The 23,402-nt window shown below is 48.6% G+C and overlaps 1 protein-coding gene across 2 annotated transcripts; it reads left to right on the forward strand.

Annotated features, from left to right (window-relative positions):
- The first annotated feature begins 15,096 nt into the window (after positions 1–15,096).
- Positions 15,097–23,063, forward strand: FAM210B (family with sequence similarity 210 member B). 2 transcript variants are annotated; one of them, XM_080685294.1, is made up of 4 exons: positions 15,097–15,368; positions 20,381–20,556; positions 20,762–20,929; positions 22,501–23,063. In XM_080685294.1, exons 1-4 carry the CDS (start codon positions 15,183–15,185, stop codon positions 22,580–22,582), a joined length of 612 nt encoding a protein of 203 aa, XP_080541420.1. In that variant the 5' UTR covers positions 15,097–15,182; the 3' UTR covers positions 22,583–23,063. The 2 variants fall into 2 exon arrangements, with proteins under 2 accessions (XP_080541420.1, XP_080541421.1); XM_080685295.1 differs by lacking the exon at positions 22,501–23,063 and having other exon boundaries at positions 15,101–15,368; positions 20,762–21,126.
- Positions 23,064–23,402: the final 339 nt, after the last annotated feature.

Genomic DNA, 23,402 nt, shown 5'->3' on the forward strand with positions numbered 1-23,402 from the left:
ATTGGCATGTGAAGTGGGGCTGGTCTTGTGGGACTGAGCCCTCCACTTGTGGGATCTGATGCTGACCCAGGTAGATGGTGCCGGACCTGAGCTGAACTGCAGGACGCCCGGCTGGTGTTGGAGAGCTGGTCACGGAGGTCTGTGTGAGCAGTGTGGGAGACATGGGAGAGTTTCTCTTACTCCCCCCAGGACTGCTTCAGCAGAAACTTGGGGCACTGGCCCAACAGCCAGGTTCTAACAAGCCCAGCAGGTGGTTCTGTGCAAGTTCAGGTTTGAGACCACTGTCCGCTTCCCCAGGGAAGTCCCTGGAATGTCTAACCCTCTTTCTCCTAGTCTGGCCTCCACGTCCTCCCCTGCAGAATCATTCCAGTGGGGCCTGTAGCACCAATTTCCAACTAACAAACCCCAATGTTCACTTGCCCAGTTTTAAGTAATATGCTTATACAATTATTCCTGAAGTTAGCCATGCATCGCCTGCCCACCACAGGAATTAGCTCAGAACATCCCCTCTCTATCTCTGTTTTTGATACTCATAGCTCTACTCAGTGACTCTCAACCTTCTATTTCTTGTTCCATCAACTTCCCACAGGATTCTTGAGCCCCTGCCTTTGTAAGTTGCTCACTAGCTCCCACATCCTTCTCTCCAGTCCCCTCTCCTGTCCACTTCACAGCATCTGTCCTCCCTCCTTCTCTCCAGTCCCCACTCCTGTCCACCTCACAGCATCTGTCCTCCCTCCTTCTCTCCAGTCCCCGCACCCGTCCACTTCACAGCCTCTGTCCTCCTCCTTCTCTCCAGTCCCCCCTCCCGTCCACCTCACAGCATCTGTCCTCCTCCTTCTCTCCAGTCCCCCCTCCCGTCCACTTCACAGCATCTGTCCTCCCTCCTTCTCTCCATTCCCCCCTCCCGTCCACCTCACAGCATCTGTCCTCCCTCCTTCTCTCCAGTCCCCGCACCCGTCCACTTCACAGCCTCTGTCCTCCTCCTTCTCTCCAGTCCCCCCTCCCGTCCACCTCACAGCATCTGTCCTCCCTCCTTCTCTCCAGTCCCCGCACCCGTCCACTTCACAGCCTCTGTCCTCCTCCTTCTCTCCAGTCCCCCCTCCCGTCCACCTCATAGCATCTGTCCTCTTCCTTCTCTCCAGTCCCCCCTCCCGTCCACTTCACAGCATCTGTCGTCCCTCTTTCTCTCTAATCCTCCCTCCCATCCACTTCACAGCCTCTGTCCTTTCTCCTTCTCTCCAGTCCCCCCACCCGTCCACTTCACAGCATCTGTCCTCCCTCCTTCTCTCCAGTCCCCCCTCCCATCCACCTCACAGCATCTGTCCTCCTCCTTCTCTCCAGTCCCCACTCCTGTCCACTTCACAGCCTCTGTCCTCCCTCCTTTTTTCCAGTCCCCCCGCCCGTCCACTTCACAGCATCTGTCCTCCCTCCTTCTCTCTAATCCTCCCTCCTGTTCACTTCACAGTATCTGGCTTGTATGTTTCTAAACCATTTTTATTTACAATTCCTTCTGAACTCTGAACTCTGAACTTACAATGTATTCCTTTCATGCTTGGTTGAATTACTTCTAAATGTAAAAAAAAAAAAATCAATGAACAGCATTTATATGCATGAGATTCTGTGTGTAAGGAGCACCACACAGGTCTTAGTCAGACCTCCATCTATACTAGTTACTATTATTTTTGTGACATGGTGAATATTGTTCATGTGACAGCCAGCCTCCAAACTGGTCCCCAATGATCCTTATTTCCTGGAATTCACATTTTGGGGTCACTTTCTCCCACCTCGAATAGGCTTGACCTCTTTGACCAAAAAGCTATTGCAGAAGTGTGTGGTTTCCAAATCTAGGTCACAAAGAACATCACAGCTTCTCCTTTGTCTCCTGGGATCACTTGGCCTGGAAAGCCAGGCACTGTAATGTGAGGACCTCAAGCTGCACTGTGGAGGGGAAGTGCCCGCAGCCAACACCAGTGGGCCTGCCATGAGATGGACCGCCTTGGAATGGACTGCTCAGCCCCAATCAAACCTTCAGATTACTGCGGCCCACATGTTGACTGCAACCTCATGAAAAATCCTGAGGCAGAGCCACCCAGTTATTTCGAATTCCTGACCCACAGTAACTGTGAGTGATAATAAATGTTTCCTGATGTGAATGAAAGGGTCCACATGCTGACCTGACAAGCTCAAGGAAGGCCTGCATGGTGGTCTTGCAAACTCAGAAACCTAAAGTAACCACAAAGGATGGTCTGAAATTAAACTTTAACTAAAAGCAGTTATGGTGGGTAGTTACATCCTAGGCCGGTATCTTCACTGATAAGGTCAACCTTTACCTTAACTGAGCCCATCTGTCTTTTTGCATCTATGATAACATACCCTTTGACAAGTCTGGGTAACTTGTAACTTCCCTTTTTCTGGACCCTTTGGGGCACAACCTAATGTGCCTGTGCGCCAGCACAGATACCACAAATTCCTTCATTATCATGTTAATTGTTCCTGCACCCATCTAAGCATGTGTCTACCATTTTACTTTTTATCCAATCCCAGGGGTTTCCTTGCTTTGCTTTCTCCCGCCTCTCTAGTCTATCACCAATGGATTTCATGTAACCCACCTACGTCCCTTTCCTTTGATTGCAATGTATAAATACAGATGTAACCCGCCATTCTCCGGAGCATTATCTCAATCCATTGAAGTTCTGCTTCCCGGCATATGTCGACTGTTTGGCTCAAATAAACTCACAAAAATTCCTTACAGGTTTCAATGTTTTTTTAAGTTAACACTGTTGTTTTGAGCCACTGATTGTCGGGATGATCAGCAATGCAGCAATGGGCAACTACCGCAGTTCACACAGTGTCACCTTCCTGCCTAAGGGCCAGTTCCAAGTGAAAGTATTCTGAGTCAGACACAGAGATGGGTGTCCCTCAGCAGGAGCTGGGCCTTTGATCCTGTGCTAAGACATGGTCTTAAATATCTGGAAAACTCTCTCCTGATCCTACTGGCAGAACTCAAAGCCGATTGTCTGTACATTCTAGGCTTCAGGTCAGCATCTCACTGAGACCTTTCAGACGTTGGCACATAGGGGACATCTTTCCGGAGCTCACCCTTGCCCCACATGCCTGCTCCCTCGCACGTCTAACGCGCTGCACAAAATCACCTACGTAGCTTGTTAACATTATAAAACCCCATGCCCCACCCCAAGGACTCCGAACCAGTGGCTTTTGCCTGGACCCAGGAATCTACTTTTTAAAGAAACCATCCCCCAGGAGATAACAAGTGCTGGCAAGGATATGGAGAAAAGGAACCTTTCTGCAGGGTTGGTGGGAATGCAAATTGGCACACCTCTGTGGAAACCAGTATGGTGGCTCCTCAAATAATTACAAAGTGCACTACCATGTGACCCAGCAATCCCTGGCTGGGTATACTAGTCTATCTGAAGGGATGGAAACCAGTATCTCGCAGGCATCCTCAAACTACGGCCCGCGGGCCACATCCGGCCCGCCGAGGACAATTTATCCAGCCTGCCGGGTGCCGCTGCCTGTCCTGCTTAGCAGCCAACTCGTCCCAGGCCTACAGTGCGCATAGGAATTTGTTCATAGTTGTTTTTTTTTAAACTATAGTCCGGCCCTCCAATGGTCTGAGGGACAGTGAACTGGCCTCCTGTTTAATAAGTTTGAGGACCCCAGCTCTAGAGTCTAAGGGATAGCTGCACTACCATTGCAGCATTTTCCACAAAAGCCAAGATATAGAAACAACTGAAGTGTCTGTAAACAGATGAATGCTAAAGATGTGGCATACATGCACGAGGAATGTTTACTACTCAGCCAATCCTGCCATTGGCAACAACATGGATGCCTTGCAGGCATTATGCTAAGTATGGTAGTCAGAAAACAAAAGACAATTATTATATGGCATCACTTACACATGGAATCTAAAAAACACTGAGTTTGTACAAACAGAGTAGAATGGTGGTTACCAGGGCTTGGGGTGGGAATGGGGAGATGATGCCAAAGGGTACAGACTTACAGGCAATGGGTCAATGAGTTCTGAGATCTAATGCCCGGCATAGTGGCTACAGTCAACAGCACTGCTATACTCTTCACAGTTGCTATGAGACCATCCTAAGTGTTCTCAACTCAAAAAAAATGATAACTATGTGACATGATACAGGTATTAGCTAATGCTACTGCATAATCCTCTTGTAATATATAAATGAAGCAAACCAATGCCTGTACACTTCAAACTCACATGTTACATGTCAATTATATCTCAATTTTTACAAAAGGAGTTGCCTCCTGCCCCACCCATGTAATCTGATGTAGGGGAGTCCCCGTCCACACTCAGAGAAAAAACATTCTGAATATTGGGGGTCTCCTCCCCACCGATCCATTAGGTGGAGTGATCACAGCTTCTGAAATGGAAATAATGTTGGAAGCATCTGCAAGCACAGATGAGCCTCGAGTCCGAAGGCAGAGGACGGCACACTGGGCTCCATTGTATAAAACATGCACCACCATATCCTTCCTGTCTCATAAAAGATCCACCAGTGAATAACTCGGAGAAAAATTCCCCTGAGAGAACCCGGGGCCACTCCTACCTCCCTGAGGCTTTCTATTCTCTTTCCCAATTTTGCAAATCTGAGGGAATTACATCTGTTTCATTATGTCAGACATTCAGAACCAAGATTGCTTTTAATGGCTCTTTAAATTCTCACAGACGATGCCTGCAAAACAACTTGGGAACCTTGAAAATGTGAAGTGCAAAAGAAGAGTAGCTCCATCTTGCTACCGCTTAGCTGATTCAAAATACCCGTTTCCTCGCCCTAGTCAATACCCATTGATTTCTAACCACTGAAGTTATTAAAACAAGCTGATGGGCAGAAGCTAACTCTCTGCTGGTGCCCAGCATCAGGGCTCTGTTCATTTCTGAAGCTTAAAGATTCTGCTTTTAACAGGACCAGAGAGAATCTGGAACAAAGAAACCCATAGATACAAAAGTTGAAGCTCCATACCCCAAGAGGAGATCCCAGGCAGATGAGTGCCAGCTGAGGGTAGCCACAAACCCTTCTCTGCATTAGCATTCACTTAGCATTTGTAAATTCACTAAAGTCTGCACTGCCAAGATTGCTGCAAGCGGCACACCAAGGTTTGTTTCTGCTCCACAGGCTCTGTGGCACCGTCTGGGAACTGGTGATCCCTGTGGCCAGGGAACTCAGAAATATTTGGTTCAACCTGTAAAGGTTTTAGTTGGTGGGTTTGTTGTTTTTGTTTGGTTGTTTGTTTTAATTCATTTCCAACATTTAACAATCAGGAGATTTTACATCTTTAAATGCAGATGGCCAGCTTGGATCAGTTAGCATTTTCTGTGCAACAACCATTTGTTGTCTCGTGATGCTGGGGTCCAGCAGTTTGGGCTGGTCAGCCAGGTGGCTCAGCTGGGCTGGGCTAGCTTAGCTGATCTCAACAGGGCTTGGTCACAGGTTTATGATCAGCTGCTGGACTAGATGGGGCTGGCTGCTCAAGGCTGGCCTCAGCTGGGATGCTTTGCCCTGCTCCCCTTGGTCTCCTCCTCCAGCAGGCTAGTTCTAAGAGCAAGAGCTGAACGCACAGGGCCCCTTGAGGCCTGGGCTCAAACACCCCATCACTTCCACTGCATGCTATTGCCAAAGCAAGTCACAGGCCAGCCCAGACTCCAGGGATGGAAAACAAACCCCGCCTCTGGGTGGGAGGCAGGAACTCAGCCACAGTGGCCACTTTGCACGCAGCTTATTTTAAGAAATCAGTAGATGTGTCCACGTTGGGCACATGATGTGCTAGAGCTAAAGGCAGCTGTCCCTTAGATGGATATGGCACTGCCCTCCCGCACCAGCCTTGCCCTGTCTCATTTCCTGATCCCAGAATGATGTGCACCCCGTACATCCCAAAGACCCGCCCCAGCCAGGAACACACCGGCTGTGCAGGGCCTGGACTCATCCTTCGCTTCTCAGGAAATAGCGCCTTTCCATTCACTGTTTCCTTCCCCCCAATAAATATCCCCTTTTCTGCTCAGAGAATCAATAAGGGGGTGTGTGAAGAGGGGTAAGGAGGGTGATTACTCAGCAGCTGGAAGACAGAAAAGGGGCAGCCCTGGAACCAGACCCACACAGTTTCCCTCATGGCTCCACCACTCCATCCACTAATCTCTCTTCGCCTGTTTCTCATCTGTAAATGGGCACCTGCTGTGTTTGCATACTTCTCCTTAGACATACTATGTCAGTTGAGCCATGCGTTTTGCATAAATATGGACCCATTTTGATGTAATAAAAAATTTAGGCAAAAATAAAAGAAAAAGAAGCAATAGCAACCCAAAAAGCCCTAGACGGTTTAGCTCAGTGGATAGCATGTCCGTCTGCTGACTAAAGAGTCCCAGGTTCGATTCTGGTGAAGGGCACATGCCCGGGTTGTGGGCTCCATCCCCAATAGGGGGCGTGCAGGAGGCAGCCAATCAATGATTCTCTGTCATCATTGTTTCTATCTCTCTTTCCCTTTCCCTTCCTCTCTGAAATCAATAAAAATATGTGTGTTTTTTTTTAATTTAAAAAAAAAAAAGCACTCAGTGAGTGGTTAAGATTATTTCCCTGTTCGGGCTTCACAAAAGGCAATTCGTGACTCAAGTGCAGAAGCGATTTGCTGAAAAGTCCAGAAACTGCATTGCCCCGGGACTGTCTCAGGTGCTTGTATTTTCAGATTGTAAAACTCGCCCCAAACAAGAGGCAGGCTCTGCCTCGGCTCTCCGTGGTGGAAGCCTTCCGAGGCCTGCAGCGCCACCTGCTGGGCGAGGGCACCTAGGACAGGGTTATCAGTGCGCAGGGCTGGACTGGTTGTTGAAGGTAAATCAGGCTGTCCCCGCAGGCATCACCCAGCTGCAGCCAGTGGACCGGTCCCCTATCGGCTGCCTCCAAGGCCGAGCTTCCCAACCCTTGACACCTTTGGGACCCAGATCGCCTTCGCGCACCAGGCGAAGTCCTCAACCACAGAGAGTGCCTCAGATGCTGACCAAGCGGCCTCTGTCCTCCCACGGGCTGGGGGCCCAGGAGCCCAGACCACTCTCCTGTAACCTCTCTAATGCCATCATCCGCAAAATGGGAATGATGATAATGCCAGCCCTGTGGGCTTGTTCTTAGTTCCATGGGAGGCACTCAGGGCCTGGCAACAAACTCTGCAATAAGGAGCAGCTACTCAGGGGGCGGAATCTCCTCTGAATGACACAACAGAACAACAAGGATAATAAACGGGCAGCAGGTGGGTTGCTGTCTGCCAGGCTCTATTCTAAGAGCCTTACTGGATCAACCTCCAGCATTCCCACAGTCAATAACATACCCCCACTTTACAGATAAGGAAATACACTTAGTGAGATTAAGGACGGTGGCCAAGGTCAGCTAGCAGCAAGTAGCAGGACTAACATTCAAATGCCAGCAGCCTGCGTCTAGAAGTAACAAAAAATATTCTTCCCGGATAGATATTGGGAGGTCAGATCTCTCCCCAGCCCACCTCCCACCCTTTTTCTTGGTAATCTATTAAAAGGGAAAACAGCGAATCAAATGGCTTTGTTTCCCCTGTGTGTGCGCGCGTGCACACACCCAGAATGCTTTCACTGCCTGCACAGTTCCTCATCCGCATGGGACCTGTGTATTTGTCTCCATCTTACCCAGAGAAACGCAGAAGCTGTGTTAGGCTAGTGAGTTCACATCTTGTTGTTCTGCTTGCAGCCTCTTCCCACTGGAAACTCTGTGTCTGCTCCTTTGCCTCCTCCAGGCAGCCTTTCTGCTCACCCAGCAGCAGCCACGACTCATGGTGCTGTCCTCATGTGGCTTTCTGTCCACTGCCCATCAGCCCATCAGCCCACCTGACTCTAAACTCCATGAGAGCAGGGACTGTGCGGAGCTGCCCACCATCTCACCCAGTGCCTGGCAGATCACAGATGCTCGAGAATACTTGAGGGAGGAAGAGAAGGGATGAGAAGACAGACATAGCCCTTGTGAGAGAACAACCAGTAATTGGGAATCCTATCTAATAAAAGAGAAACTTGCAAATTGACCATACCTCTGCTACACCCACAAGCCACGCCCACCAGCCAATCAGGAGTGAGTATGCAAATTAACCCAACAAATATGGCAGTGGCCATGGAGCTGGAGCAGGGATGGGCAAACTTTTTGACTCAAGGGCCACAATGGGTTCTTAAACTGGACCGGAGGGCCAGAACAAAAGCATGGATGGAGTGTTTGTGTGAACTAATATAAATTCAAAGTAAAGGAGCGGAGGGGAGAGCAAGAGAACCCTCCGCTCTTTCGGCTCCGTGGGCCGGATAGAACAGTCGAACGGGCCATAGTTTGCCCACAGCTGAGCTGGAGAGATCAGGAGGCTTGGGTTGCCCCCGGCAATGGAGGAAGCCAAGCTTCATGCCTGGCCTGGCCAGCCCTGGCCTCCGCTCAAGGCTACAAAGTTTCAATTATAGAAGATAAGTAAATCCCAGATATCAGGGCCTCCACTTGGGTTGCAGGGGTGGGTGTGAGTCCACTGAGGAAAGTGGTAGCTGGTTGGAGGATGGAGATGCTGATGTGGCATTTTGAGAATCTCTTCTCAACTGCCTTTGAGATAGAAATAAAATAGAATTTTATTTTTTTTGCCATGAGCAAATATTACTTATAATTTTAAAAAAATCAATTGAGCTTTTAAAAACTCCACAATTTCCAAAATATCTTCCCTGTGGAGGTTTTGCCTACAAACCACCACAGGCCCCTCACTCAGGCCACCCCACGCCCCAAGGGAATCCCCACCCTGATCTGGGACACCCTTCAGGGCAAATCAGCTGGCCCCCACCCATGCACCAGGCCTCTATCCTATCTAATAAAAGAGTAATATGCAAATTGACCATCACTCCAACACACAAGATGGCTGCCCCCATGTGGTCAAAGATGGCTGCCCCCATGTGGACACAAGATGGCTGCCACAAGATGGCCAGCAGGGGAGGGCAGTTGGGAGGGACCAGGCCTGCAAGGGAGGGCAGTTGGGGGAGATCAAGCCTGCAGGGGAGGGAAGTTAGGGGTGACCAGGCCGGCAGAGGAGGGAAGTTGGGGGTGACCCGGCCTGCAGGGAGGGAAGGGCAGTTGAGGGGGACCCAGGACTGCAGGGGGGGGGGCAGTTGGGGGGAGACCAGGCCTGCAGGGGAGGGCACTTAGGGGTGACCAGGCCTGCAGGGGAGGGCAGTTAGGGGTAACCAGACCTTCAGGGGAGCAGTTAGGCATCAATCAGGCTGGCAGGGGAGTGGTTAAGGGGTGATCAGGTGGCAGGCAGAAGTTGTTAGGGGAAATCAGGAAGGCAGGCAGGTGAGCAGTTGGGAGCCAGCAGTCCTGGATTGTGAGAGAGGGATCCCAGATTGGAGAGGGTGCAGGCTGGGCTGAGGGATACCCCCGCCCGTGCACAAATTTCATGCACCAGGCCTCTAGTCTATATATATATATAAGGCTAATATGCAAAGTGTCCCCTCAGGAGTTCAGTCGCTCTCTATGATGTGAGCTGACAACCAGGGGGTGGCATGGAACAAAGGAAAGCCCCGGCCGGCAGGCAGAAGGCCCCCATTGGTCCTGATCTCTGGCCAGGCCTAGGGACCCTACCCATGTATGAATTTCATGCACCAGACCTTTAGTATCATAATAATGACAGCTGTAGACCAATAACCAATAAAGGCCAGTTCTGAGCCAGAGGCTGTTCCATGTGTTAATACATTTAATCCTCACAATAATCCCATCATGGCCCTGGTATTACTCTTCCCACCTTGCTTATGCGGACACTGAGGCATAACCTGTCTGGTGTCTTTCAGGAAGCAAGTAGCACAGCTCAAGCTTGAACCTGGGCTTCCGTCCAAAGCTCATGCTCTCAACCTCCACCGAGAAGCCCCTAAATGTCCACAATCAGGGAGGGGGAACACCTTCTGGCACAGCCACCAGGAGAAGACAAAGCTGCCATTTAAAGAAAGATAAGGCTGCTCTACCAACATGGGCAGATGTCCTTGATGGTACCGGTATGTATGCGATAAAAGCAAATGGAGAACATGTTATAATCCCATTTTTTAGTTAAAAAAAAAAAAAGGTCAAATAAAGCAACAGCCAGATGTGACTGGTCACACATAGAAACATGCCCAGAAGGACCCGCAGAGCGCTGACAAGGCCACTGCTGCAGGGCTTCCCTGGGTCTCTTGCCCCGGGCGCTAGGCACACGAGTTCTTCCTGGACACCAGTTACTCTCCAGTCCTTGACTTCGCTCCCACGTGGCACTTACCTCCGCCCCACCTCAGGGGGATACAGAACTTATTTGTTTAATGCTGTCTCTGTAATGGTAAAGACACTCTGGAAAAGTTTAATTTTCCTTGGAGCAAAAAGGGAAAAGACACCGCCCTCCCCTTTTCATGCTGCATTTCCTTTAGAAAATTTGTCACCCTTCTTCAAAGTGAAGTAATCCTGCTGGTTTTCACAACAAAGAACTGTGTTTAGTAAGAGACTGAGAACCACCTCTTTGAAATGTAAACATGAAGACAGATTATCCCCAATCCCTTGTCTAGGGGAGGCTTCCGGTGACCAGCTCCCTGTTACAATCACATGCTTGTAGGAGAGATGAGAAGTTTATTATTCCTGTGGATAAAGACACTTAGAAAACACCGATGGCCGCCCCAATGACCAGGAGATTCAGGATGAACTGTGTATGGCAAATGGCACCTCCAAGTCCTCTGACCTGAGAATGAGTCATTGTTTATCTTGAGAACGTGGATGTAATGGATTGCCACCTGCTCAGCTTTATAAAAGGGTGAGATTTCCTTCTGTCTTCACCATATGCATCGCATTTTGGCTTAATGTTTATTCAATAATAAAACTGCTTTATCTCCTTTTGTGGAAAGGTTTTATAAGTTGGCAGATTTTTTTTTATCCTATCTAATAAAGAGGGAATATGCTAATTGACCCTCATGCCGTCACAAAGTTGAGGGTCAACTTTGCTAATTGACTACCACACCCTCAAAGATGGCATCACCCACAGCCAATAAGGAGGGAATATGCTGATTACTGCCACACCCTCAAAGATGGCGGCACCCCCAGCCACAAGATGGGGGTGCCCAGTCCCCTCAGCCCGGCTGGGGCGGCAGGCATGGCATGGCCGGGCCTGCCCCCAGGTGGATCCAGCTGCTCCATGTGCCTGCCTCTGGAGTCCCCCAGTCCCCTCAGCCCCCCAGCCGCCCAGGGCCGGCCTGAGACACAGGCAAGCCTCGGATGGTGGCTGCCCAGCCAACGCCCAAGGTGCAGGCAAGCCTCAGATGATGGCTGCCCAGCCTCCCAGCGCTGCCCGAGGCTCAGGTAACCAGGGCCGGCTGAGGCTTGTGCTGCCAGCAGTGGCAGCAGCAGAGGTGTGATGGGAGCATAGTCTTCCCCTGATTGCCAGGTCGCCTCCCGCCCCTGACAGCTCCCAGACTGTGAGAGGGGGCAGGCCAGGCTGAGGGACCTCCCCCCACTCCAGTGCATGAATTTTCATGCACCAGGCCTCTAGTATAATTATATTTCCCCAAAATATCTTCCCTAGTAGTGCATAAGCTCCATGTAGACTTTTTGTTTTCCTAGTTCAGAGCTGTGTGCCTGGCACTGAGTAGGTGTTCCAAACGTGTTTATTGAATGAATAAATGGCCTTACTGGTTGTGTCATTTGAATTTTATTTTTTTGCAATGAGCAATTATTACTTATAATTTTAAAAAAATCAATTGAGCTTTTAAAAACTCCACAATTGCTAACAGTACAGGCAGGCACTGGTTTGCTTTACCGATATTGATTTTATTTCCTGTGAATCCTGTTTCTCAGACATGCATCAGCAGTCTTTACATCATTATCATACTACTTGAGACATTATCATTAGCTACCATTTCAGACATCATAAAAAAGAGAGGACTTCAGACATCATAGTCCCAGCTAATCCAGATCCTTCCTAAGTATTGAGAAGTTTCTATCTCAAAGGCAGTTGAGAAGAGATTCTCAAAATGCCACATCAGCATCTGCATCCTCCAACCAGCTACCACTTTCCTCAGTGGACGCAATAAAGCCCACATCACTTCTCAGAATGAATAATGAATTTGTGCTCACTACGACTAGATTTCTGGAGGGTACTGTATGTACCAAGCCCTATGACAACTAGGTTCATGATTCCTCTTAATCTTCACAGCAACCCCATGAGGTGGGTACTGTTATTATTCCCATTTTACAGATAATAAAACTGAGGTTCAGAGATGTTGAATGACTTGCCCAGTCACACAATTAATGCACAGTAAAGTGGGGACACAGCCCCAGGCAATCCATAAAATGCCATTAGTCCCTAAGCATTGGACCAATTTTCCACCTCATTTGTGGAAAGAAGAGAAAACCCAACAAGGCAGGAACCCAGGGCAGGAGGAATCAGAATTCCTCTAATAACTCTGAGCTCCTGCCATGTGCCAGGCACTAGGTTAAGCACCCTAAAGATGTTAACCAATTTAAGCCTCACAGCAAACAAAGGGGTTTACTATTACTGTCCCACATCAGCGGCAGTAACAGGGCTGTGTGTGAAGTGTAGGAAGGTGAAGTGACTTGCCAAGGGGCCACAATTAGTAAGTGGCTGAGTCAGAATCAAATCCAGGTTGTTCTGTCACCATGGCCCATGTTCTTTCTCAACGTGATGCAGAAAGAAGAGATAATGATCCAAAATCAGTCCCAGTTCAAACAGGGACAAAGATCCCATGGGGTGGGCCAGTAGGAAAAAGGGGTCACTCTGAAGTGAGTGGCAGAAGCTACCATAGGTGACATTCAGATGGCGAGGGTTCTTTTGTGTTCGTCATCTCCAAGACCAGGGCGGGACCCTGGCCTGTGTTTCTCCTGTCTCTCTTTGTGCCTAGCACAACACCAAGCATGACACTGATGCTGCACGAATAGTTGCCAAGCAAATTAGCTAATGCACGTGTCTCCTTTTACAAGAGACTATAGCTCCCTCCTTCACGGTTTCCAATTCAGCGGTGGTCTAAGAGGCTTGCATGATGCCCCACAAGCCATTTTTATGGAGATGGAGGAAAGGGGTGGGGGGAGTGAAGCCTCTGGGGCACTGACTCCGTGCCTGTGGTGCACTCACAGGATTGCTTTTCATTCTTTCAGGAAGCCAGAGAGGCGGGTGCTGTTATCCCCATATTATAGAAGAGAAAGCCGAGGCTCAGGGAGGTTACACAGCTAATTGTCGCAAGCTCCAGAACTCAACTCTGACCTGTTTGCCTCCAAAGACCCTGCATCACAGAGTGAGAAGCATCAGTAGGTGCTGCGTGATGGAAGCAAACCACATACATGTAGTCGGTACCCATAAGCACATGTTGAATGAGCCAGTAACTGAGTGGATGAGACAGTTTCAAGGAAAGGGTTACCAACACCATCTGTTGCTGCAAGATGCCACGAACGATGGGAACTGGAAAAGAAAAAAAAAGGCTGGTGGATTTGGCAATTAAGTTCAAGTTATAATAGTAAAAATGGGGGGGGGGGAAACACCTACATATCCATTATAGTCTATATTAGTCAGCTCAGACAGCCATAACAAAAGATCATAAATTTGTGTGGCTTAAACAACAGAAATGTATTTTTCTCACAGTTCTGAAGGCTGGAATTTGGGGTCAGGGTACCAGCATAACATCATCCCATACACCAGAAAGTGGTGGATCAATTGCCGGTCAGGGCACATGCCCAGGTTGCAGATTCAATACCAGTCCAGTGAGTGCAGAAAACAATGGAACAATATTTCTCTCTCACATCAATGTTTCTCTCTCCCTTCTTCTCTCTAAGAACAATAAAAATGAACGATAAATGAATAAATAATGTTCTATTAGTATGGTTTTAACAGGAAAGACATTAGTGATCTATGAAGTGAAAAATTCATTATAATGCATATGTACAGCATGACCCCATTTAAAAAAAATTTATTGATTTCAGAGGAAGGGAGAGGGAGAGAGAGATAGAAACATCAATGGTGAGACTCATTGATCAGCTGCTTCCTGCACGCCCCCTACTGGGTATCGAGCCCAAAACCTGACTGGGTATCATATTGTGACCTCCTGGTTCATAGATTGATGCTCAACCACTGAACCCCACCAGCCAGGCCCCATTTTTATCAATACCAGGCACATGAGGTACATTGGCAAGACCTCACTCCTAGACAAAAGTCTGAAATTGCCCAAACTCCTTTGCAGCTAGGTTTCTGGATATGAATTCGTGTCTGCCAATTGGATGCGCTTGCACAATATTTTGAAGGCCAAAGTGGGGCAGAGGCATCTTCCCGTGGTTTGGGCTGTTTGCTGCTGGTGATCATGTGTGCAGAGATGTGGAGGTTTTCTGCAGCAGAATCCATGACTGTGCACAGGCAGTTGTGGCAGAGGCAGTGCCCAGTGACCTGTTTTGTGGGAGCTGGAGGGCACTTGCGTGGGCAGCAGTTTCCCGATCCCCGGGTCACAGCTGTGCCAGAGTGTTCTAGAATTCAGTTGTGGCTGAGGGGGCCGCTAACCAGGGAGTCTTTCCTGGGGGCCCAGCCTACTACCCACTCCTCCAGCTTTACGATGATTTCCCAAGCACCAATTCCCTGTGCTAAATTCTTTCCTGCCTAAAATAGCAAAGATCTAAAAACATTTTGGATCCCCTACTTTCAATGAAAAAAATGCTGCACAGGGTCAGGTGTGAGAGGTGGGTGAGGTGTTGTGGAAAGCTCCCTTCTGACCAAAGATTATTATCTGTTCGTAGTTACTGAATACCATGGCAGCTGTGTTTCCCATCCCTCCTGTGGCCTTGCCACTTCCCGCCACGTCCTCTCTCTTGAAGCTGGGATGACCTGTGACGCGCTGGTAGCCAGTACACTGGTCTCTGGCAGAATTCCACGGCCAAGGCTAAAAGGGCGCGGGCCTGCAGCCCCGCCCACTCCGCCAGGGTTTTCAGCTCCGGCCACGCCCACCCCGCGCGACTTCAGGGATCCAACGGGGCGGGGGCGGGGGCGGGGCCAATGAGGGCGCGCGCGCGTTCCGGCCCCGCCCACGCCGCTCGGGACTCCGACGGAGCCCCGCCCTCCCGGCTCGCTTTCCCTCCGGTCGGCTGCGAGACCCCAGCGCCTCGCCGCGCACCATGGCCCGCCTGCTGGTGCTGCTGGGCCCGGCGGGCAGAATTAGCGCCCGGGTCGGGCCTCGCTCCTCCTGGCTCCTGGGCGCCGCGGCCCCCTGCGCCCCGCCGCCCCTATTTCTGCCGCTGCTCCGACTGGGGCCAGACGCCCGACTGCTGTGCGCGGCCCGCGGGGACTCCGGCGGCCACCAGGTAAGCCTCTCCACCCCACCCCCGACTCCGGCGCCCTGATCCCGGGTCCACTTCCGCCAAAGGAGAGCTTTTGCCCGCGAAGTTGCCCGAGACCAAGCACCTCCAGGGTCCCCGGACCCCAAATTTCTGCCAGCCAAGGAAGCGATCCTCCCAGTTGACACCTGAGAAACAGTCTGGCAAGCTTGGCGATCTGCCCAGGTCTGCATCTCCAGCGGGGTGGCCCAGGTTCCCAAAGTGTTGGCCGCCGAGAAAATTGGAGGTGAGGCCTTCATTTGGTATTAAGTTGGCCCTCAGAGTTGTTCCCTTTTGAAGTCACGTTAGAGCCTCCTCACTGGGCCTAGGAGAAGGCTGCAGTGGGTGCTGCTTGTCTCCAACATCTCCCCACACTTGCTGGGAGTTGTTAGAGACAAGCTAATCTTATCTAATCGAAAGAGCAGACTTCAGGCAAGACTCACCCAAGAACTAGTGTTATTTCATTGCTATTGCCTTCTCTGTATAGTAAGTGAAAACCAGTTCCATTCAGAATGGTAATAAAGGCATATATATATATATATATATATATATATATATATATATATATACAGTTGTTTTCCCTTTAAGTGTGTCTCCTTAAAGAAAAAGAGTCTAATGGAGAGAGGGGACTAACAAGTTGTGCTGGGACATGCAGAACCCGGCCTCCTGACCCACCAGGGTCTCAAGCTTGGCACCCGGCAGTCCCTTTGCCTGGTTACCATCAGGCCCAGCTCTCAACAGTGGTGTGACCTCACCCAAGGCTGAAGACCTCTGAGACTGTGGGCTGACCTTTCAGGGGGCTAAAAATAGCACACCCCCAATAAGAGTTTAAGGGACAAATCTATGAGCTGATGCAGGCCTGAGCATGGTGCTCACCTAGCTAGCACTTGCTGAGCAAATGTTCGGTGGGCATTTGACCCATGTCCTTACCATGCCTCCTGCACAGATGGAGAAACTTCCTTCCCTGCCTTCTGCTTCCCCATCAGACAGATCTTGTCTATAAGTCCTGAGCCCAGTTTGGGGATCCTCCGGGGTCTGGCACCCTCCACACACACCCAGCTGCTTCCTGTGATTCTTCATGGCTCAGCCCTTCCTCCAGGAAGCCTTCCCTGACCACTAGTGGTGCCTCCATTGGCCCCCTCAGACCCATGGGTGTGGATCTTTTCTGTATTCATCATCTAGAATGCTCTCCTGACTTGCTTGTCTGCCCCAGCAGCCACATCAACCTGTCCCCAGTCCAGGTCTTGGCACTGGCGTGTATGCGCATGTGTGTGTGAGAGAGAGATATGTGTGTACAGCAAGCATGTCAAACTCAAAGGCTAGCACGGGCCAAATAAACAAGGTTTAAGTTTATGTGGGTCGCAAAAAAAACAAAAGCTTCAATAGAAACGTAGGTTTATTTCGATAGAGTCATGCTGAATACAAAGGGCTGAAATAAATGAGTAATCGTTAACATAAAATAATAGAATATTTTAATAAAAATTAATATTTTTTCTTCAACATTAACTTACCAGACACTGAATAACTGCACAAATTAGTAAGCGTCACATAAATAAACCTATTTTTCTTGTTCTTCGAAAGCAAAATATTTCCTGTTGTGCACACCAAACAAGTCAGTCCAAGACTAATGACGTGGCCATTGGCTGCTAAAATATTCGCTGCTAGTATTAGTGGAGAGAAGTGGTGCGCCTGCGTGTAAGTCGCATAAGGGAAATGAATGCAACACGATTATAGTAATCAGTCATTAGCGAACGTTGTAGTTCGTTATTAATAATTACGTATACATAATAATTATGTATAATATTTTCGAAGTACTCAGAACCGATACAGACTAAACACAATATAGTGTTTATTAGTAATATTATTTACCAAATGAGTGAAAACAGGTGTCACCCCAAACAATGTGAACAACTTGTAAGATCTTTGGTTCATTCCTCAAACCTTCCTGCTCCTTCTAATACAGACTTTTGTACTTTTATGAATATTGGAGGGGCATCACACACACACTCACGCACACATATATGAAAGCACTATGTCTAAGTACAGGTACTGGGATATAACAGCGTATTCATCCCAGGCAGTGCCTACCGTGTAAGGTGATATTTCACTAAGAAATCAATGTCTGAAATGTCTCCATTCCTTACAAGTCTCCATTCCTTCATAACTTCCTTTATTTTAGCTTTAGTCTCCTCCAGGGTATGAAGAAAAATGCATGGCTCACAATGCTTAAAGATTTTTCCTCCTACCCAGATAGAAGGAAGAAAATTGTCCAGGTCAGATTCTAACTCAGGAAAGTTAAAAACCATCCCTTGTGTCTGGATATGGTCCCTCCCACTCCCTTGCAGCAGACGCTGGTTATTTTGTAGCTGGAAGCCAGACTGCCTTGTTATGTCTCTTTCTGGGCCAAAGCCTTTTGCCAAAATAGAGGTGATAAAGAAAAGGGCCTCCTCAGAGACAGCTGCGCTCGGTCCAGTGCGTGGACAGATGGGCATCGTTGGGCTTGGTCGGGGCTCCCAGCCATCACCAGCCTCAGTCAGAATGTCGGTTAGCACTTGGAACTGCGGTTCGTTGGTGATCTATCAGGGCCCAACACCTGGCAGCTCTCCCATCTGCAGTGTGATTATGAGGGGAGCAGCCATTCGGTGGGTGAGCAGCAGACAGTCAAAGGCTGCGAGGAAAGGGGGTCACATGTGCTGGCCAACCAAAAGGAGGAGACTGATCACAGCTTTCCTTTCCCCTCAGAGGCCTGGAGGTCCCAGGGGTGTCCTCCTTTAGTTCCACTCTTAGGACAGGATGGGGACTCTGCTGAGGAGCTTAGAGGCCGTGTGGCTGTGTGGTGACCAGCGCAGTAACCAGTCTAGGCACTGCCGGCCAGCTCATCGCTCCCGCCCCAACCTCTGTGTCCTGCCTGTCAAAGCGGGAGTGACAGGGTGGCCATGTGACAGGGTTTGGGGGATTGTTATGAAATGATGACTTTCAAGCACCAAGCCCAATGCTGTACTCAATAGGATACTGGTGGTTTTCAAACCTTTCCAAAAATGCTATGCTTACCACCTGTCAGAATTCAATCTCTCCGTCACCCCTACTGGATTTCACTGGCCCTCCCCCTTTGTAAAGTGTTCCTTTTGAGTCTGAAGAACACACACAAGTCAAAACAAAAAGTCAGTGAGAAATACTGTTCGTCCCCACTCCCACACCTGTGACCTCAACACAGTTCCCAGGGATGCAAATAGCATTTAATGAAGCAGATTTCATTCCAAGGCCAACACTTCTGGGTTTTGGAGGCTGTGTCTTTCAGCTCCAACTGCAGTTTGGGAACAAATAGGGTGCTCTTTCAATTGGGAGTAAAGACAAGACTCTTTTAACTTATAAATCTGAGTTTTGTACAGGGGGGAGGAGGGGCAAATGAGTAGCTGTTATGTATGATTAAAACTCAAGGAAGATTCTGGGCAAACAGACCAGCAGCATCTGGGCCACCTGGGACCCCCCGCAGAGGTCCAAGCTGCTCCTGAGCAGGCTGGGCAGGGCTGGGACATGCCCTGCTCTCTGACGGGCACACCTGGTTGAATGTGGGGGCCTCTGCTGTGTGCACTGCTGCCCTGTATTATTTCATCTTCATCCCAGAGGTCCTCCTCTACCTCTTGAGGACTCCGGGCTGTCACGCTCGTCCCTTTGAAGTGTGGCTCTAAAAATATAGGGAGGAAGGCGCCCTGGCCTCTGCCAGGCCGGACCGTTCCTAGAGCCGATCCAGATACTGCCTGCCGAGAAGAGCTCTGAGGTCTGTCCAGGGCTAAAGAGATCTTCTGATAAAAAAAGACAAGCTCCATATTGGGGCGTTTTCGTCTCTGTTGTCTAATTCAACGCTTTGGCTTTTTTGTTTCTTCCAAACATTGCAGACCCGTAGTTCTCAGTAGATGTTAGCAGACACCACGCACAGTGAACTGTGTCTGTGCAAATCCCAGCCAGTGTTTATGGCCCGGAATTGGCCCTTCCTTTATCTGTGGGGATCCCAGGATAAATCTGGATTCTGGAAGTAAACGTGCCGTAGCTTCTGCTCTGGTTTTTTGGGCACCATGCTTATTTTATAGCGATTAGCATGGTTGTCGAGTGCTCAGGCTGTGGACTCAGGCCACCTGAGTTCCAGTTGTGCGACTTCGGGCCGGTTCCTCAGCCTGAGCTGGTGTTGCTCCTCTGGAAGGTGGAAAGAGCAACAATAGCTACTTCCAGGTTTGGGGAAGATGAAAGCAGACAGCGGATGGACAGAATCATGCAAGCGCTACCTGGCCTAGAGCACGTGCTCAATACAGTGTCATCATTGCTCCCAAGTGTATGAGCCCTGAGGCGTTAGTGCCTCTTGCAGATAGAATCACAGACCTGGTGGCTTAAGACAACACACATTTATTACTTTACTGTTCCGGGGCTCAGCAGCCTAAACTGGGTCTCACAGAGTAAAGTCAAGGTGTTGGCTGGGCTGGTTGCTCCTGGAGGCTGCGGGGGAGAGCCCACTTCCTGTCTCTCCAGTTTCCAGAGGCACTGGCAGTCCACGGCTCTGTCCTGTTGTCAAGCCAGCAGGGAGCACCTTCCAGCCTCAGGCTCTGCTGCTGTCCTCACATCTGCTCCTCCGGCCCTCCTGCCTCCCTTGCAGGGACTCTTAGGATCACATGGGTCCCTCTCAGAGAGTCCAGGATGACCTGCCCATCTAAGATCCTGAACCTAATCACACGGGCACGATCCTTTTGTAAGGTGACAGTCTCAGCTCTGGGGATTAGGACTTGGACATCTGTGGGCCATCATTCTGCCCATCATACTAGTACCAGCCTTTCACTGTATTAGTGGCTAAGTGACATTAATTAGCCTCAGCTCTCCAAGTAAGACAGAGGGTAGCTGGGCTCCCAATGTGGAGGGAAGAGTAGAGCACTGCATGATGTGGAAGCTGGTGACCACCACTGACATCCCCGCTCCTGACCTAGACGCTCTCCCCTTCTTTGGTTTGTGCACAGAACCCCAGCAAAACCACCATGACAACAGTCAGCGGCATCAGCAATACAGAGGAGAAAAAGCAAAGCAAGTCACAGCAGCTGAAGAAGGTTTTTCAAGAATACGGAGCCGTCGGTGTGTCAGTGCACATTGGAATCTCACTGGTCTCCCTGGGCATGTTTTACATGGTTGTTTCAAGGTGAGATTGCTGACAGTAACAAATGTTTGTTTTCTACTGTCATGGGAGATTCTTTGGGAATACTTACTTTCTGTCCAAGACTTTTTATTCATCTAGCTACTGTCATCACATTTTTAAAAATAATGTATATCTCAGAGCCAAATCGTTGTCTCGATGTAACCCCTTGCTCTAGTAATGGTTTTGTTTTTGCCTCTTTCCCCTCCAGTGGTGTGGACTTGTCTGCCATCCTGCTTAAGCTCGGATTTAAGGAGTCATTGGTACAGTCAAAAATGGCTGCGGGCACAAGCACCTTCGTGGTGGCCTACGCCATCCACAAGCTGTTTGCGCCCATCAGAATCAGCATCACCTTGGTTTCCGTGCCCTTGCTTGTCAGGTATTTTCGGAAAGTGGGATTTTTTAAACCTCCCCCTGCAAACCCTTGATGAACTCTTCAGCTGTGGGCCTGGAGACCCCTTTCTGTTAAATTACACAATTTGGACTGACTTTAGGGTTGTAGGGGTTTTTTGTTTTGGGGGTCAGGAGCTACTTTGTATGTTCACATGGATAAGTTTTACTTTTGCCAGCAAAATTCAGGTGTTAAATTGTAATTTGTTTTGCTTTATAAGTTTTGTTAAGGCTATTCATCATAGGACTTATATGCATTATCTAAAATGTCAGCAAAACATCACAAATGAGTCATCATCATCAACTGTTAGCTTACCAGCTTGCTTTAGGAACTGTTCCTCTGAAAGATGGCCCTAGGAATCCATCTTTGTTCACATTCTTAAAGAGCAACAATTCATTAAGCTAATTTTAAAATTCCCTTCCCTCCAGTATTTGCGGTCAGGCTGCCTGCGGTTTAATGTGCAATATTCTGCAGAACAGCTGCCAGTGCTGCCATTAGTGAAGCAGAATTGAAGACTTAACAATATGTAATAATTAGCATCAATACCTTTACATTCGTTACACTTGTCTGGGGGAAAGAAAAACAAGTATTTCCAGTGTGTTTCCTTAGTCAAATGCAGACATGCAGGGGCCTATCTCAGGTTGTTTTTCTCAAATTTCATGAAAGTAGGTCAGGGTCATTTGTCTCTGTCCAGGTAAAATGTGGAAACTTGTCCAACAGTAATGGCATCCTGTGGCTCCTGCCGCCCAGGTCCTCAGAGGATGTGGATGTTGCACATATGGAAAGCTGAGACAATCCTGGCCTAACCCCGTATTTCTCAAACTCCAGACATTCCAGAACTGTCAGTGTTTACATTCTGTTGCTACTTATATTTTTCTACTATATTAAAATTATGTACAGTAACAGAAAGATTTTGAATCACGCTCTAAAAAGGAGAGTTAGTAGCACTTGCTATAAATGGAAGACAACTGTGAAATACAAGAGCCAGGGGAGGGAAGCAATGTCTCCATTGCCTGCCCTGGAGGAGCCTCCTGTGGGCCTCGGCATCATTCCACGCTGCTGCCCTTCAGGCTGCACTCACACTGAGCTCTGGCTCCACACTCTGGGAACCGCAGTCTAACCAGTTCTGTCCTGGTCAAGGGAGTTAATTGTGTTTTTCTTTCTGGCTCCCTTTTTTGCCCACCACTGCCCAGTTTGTTTAATTACATTTGGGACAATCAGAAAACTAAAGGTACTATATAATCTGACAGTCCTGATTTTATGATCGGACTGTTGACAGTCCCCTAGTAATCCATTTCAATCACTTCAGTTTTACAAATGTCATTATGGGACAAATTCCCCATTTATAAGATCCCTAGAGTGGATCATTTTGTTTTATTCCTTTCAAAGCAATTAGCTCAGTGCCAAAAGGTTTTACCAGTTTCAAATTGAAACTGACTTTCTGGGATTTAAGTTCAAGGATATTCACACAGCGGATCGAGATGTCCGATACTGGTTCAAGGTCACTCTTCATGTGGTCCAGACTAACATTTTTTTAAATATATTTTTATTGATTTTAGAGAAAAGGATAGAAACATGAGTGGCTGCCTCCTGTACACCCCCCACCAGGGATCGAACCCACAACCTGGGCATGTGTCCTGACAGGGAATCGAACCGGAGACCTTCTGGTTCATGGGTCGATGCTCAACAACTGAGCCACACTGGCCTGGGAGACCTGCATTTTCATCTCATCTGTCTTTAAACCATTGGCTTCGGGCTCCTAACCCCCCTTCTATACCAAACAGATCCCTCATAATGCCTATGCAAAAAAAAAACAACAAAAAAAAACACCTGACTTCTACAGATTTAAGGGCTTAAATTTTAAAACTTTGACTCTGTGTTTGGAGTGATGGGAGTGGACTGAAAGGGCAAGCAATAAAACTAATTATCACATCAAATAGCCATAGCGTCTCTTCTCAGCCCTGACTCCACTCCTCTCCCATGGCCAGTGGTCAGAACAGCAGAACCGAGAGGGTGAGGAAATTAAAGGATCATTATGTCAGTTCACCAGCAAGATCTACAAATGGCATGTATTTTCACTGTTTTTATGCAACTAGGAATAAAACGGATTATTTTTAACATGTAAAGCCATTGTTCACCTCTCATTTTTTTATCTAACAAAATGAGCAGCTTAAGTGCTGTGAAACAAACCTCTCTGTAGTTTATGAAACTTTGATTGCTCTTCTGGTGAGCAATAATTGGTGCTGATAATGAAGCACTGTGTGACTACAATGGGTTATATTCTTGATGTGTGGGATTCTGGTTGGAGAAACAGCAGAAGTTTAGCTACTATAACAGGTGAAGTTAGTCATGTCACATTAACTATTGCTGGGGTGGAGAGTACATGAAGTATTACTACTTTGGAAAGGTGAAAGTTGGTTCAGCTCAAAGCTACTTGGACTCTGCAGTTGTATTTTAAAGT

The sequence above is a fragment of the Plecotus auritus genome (genome assembly GCF_963455305.1).
Source record: "Plecotus auritus genome assembly, chromosome: 8".
Taxonomy (NCBI): domain Eukaryota; kingdom Metazoa; phylum Chordata; class Mammalia; order Chiroptera; family Vespertilionidae; genus Plecotus; species Plecotus auritus.

Bases quoted from the DNA above. Each gene is read 5' to 3' on its own strand.
- FAM210B (XM_080685294.1), top strand. From the start codon at position 15,183: ATGGCCCGCCTGCTGGTGCTGCTGGGCCCGGCGGGCAGAATTAGCGCC. The intron at 20,557-20,761 runs GTGAGATTGCTG...TTTCCCCTCCAG, and splicing joins TTTTACATGGTTGTTTCAAG to TGGTGTGGACTTGTCTGCCA. The intron at 20,930-22,500 runs GTATTTTCGGAA...TATTGATTTTAG, and splicing joins TCCGTGCCCTTGCTTGTCAG to AGAAAAGGATAGAAACATGA.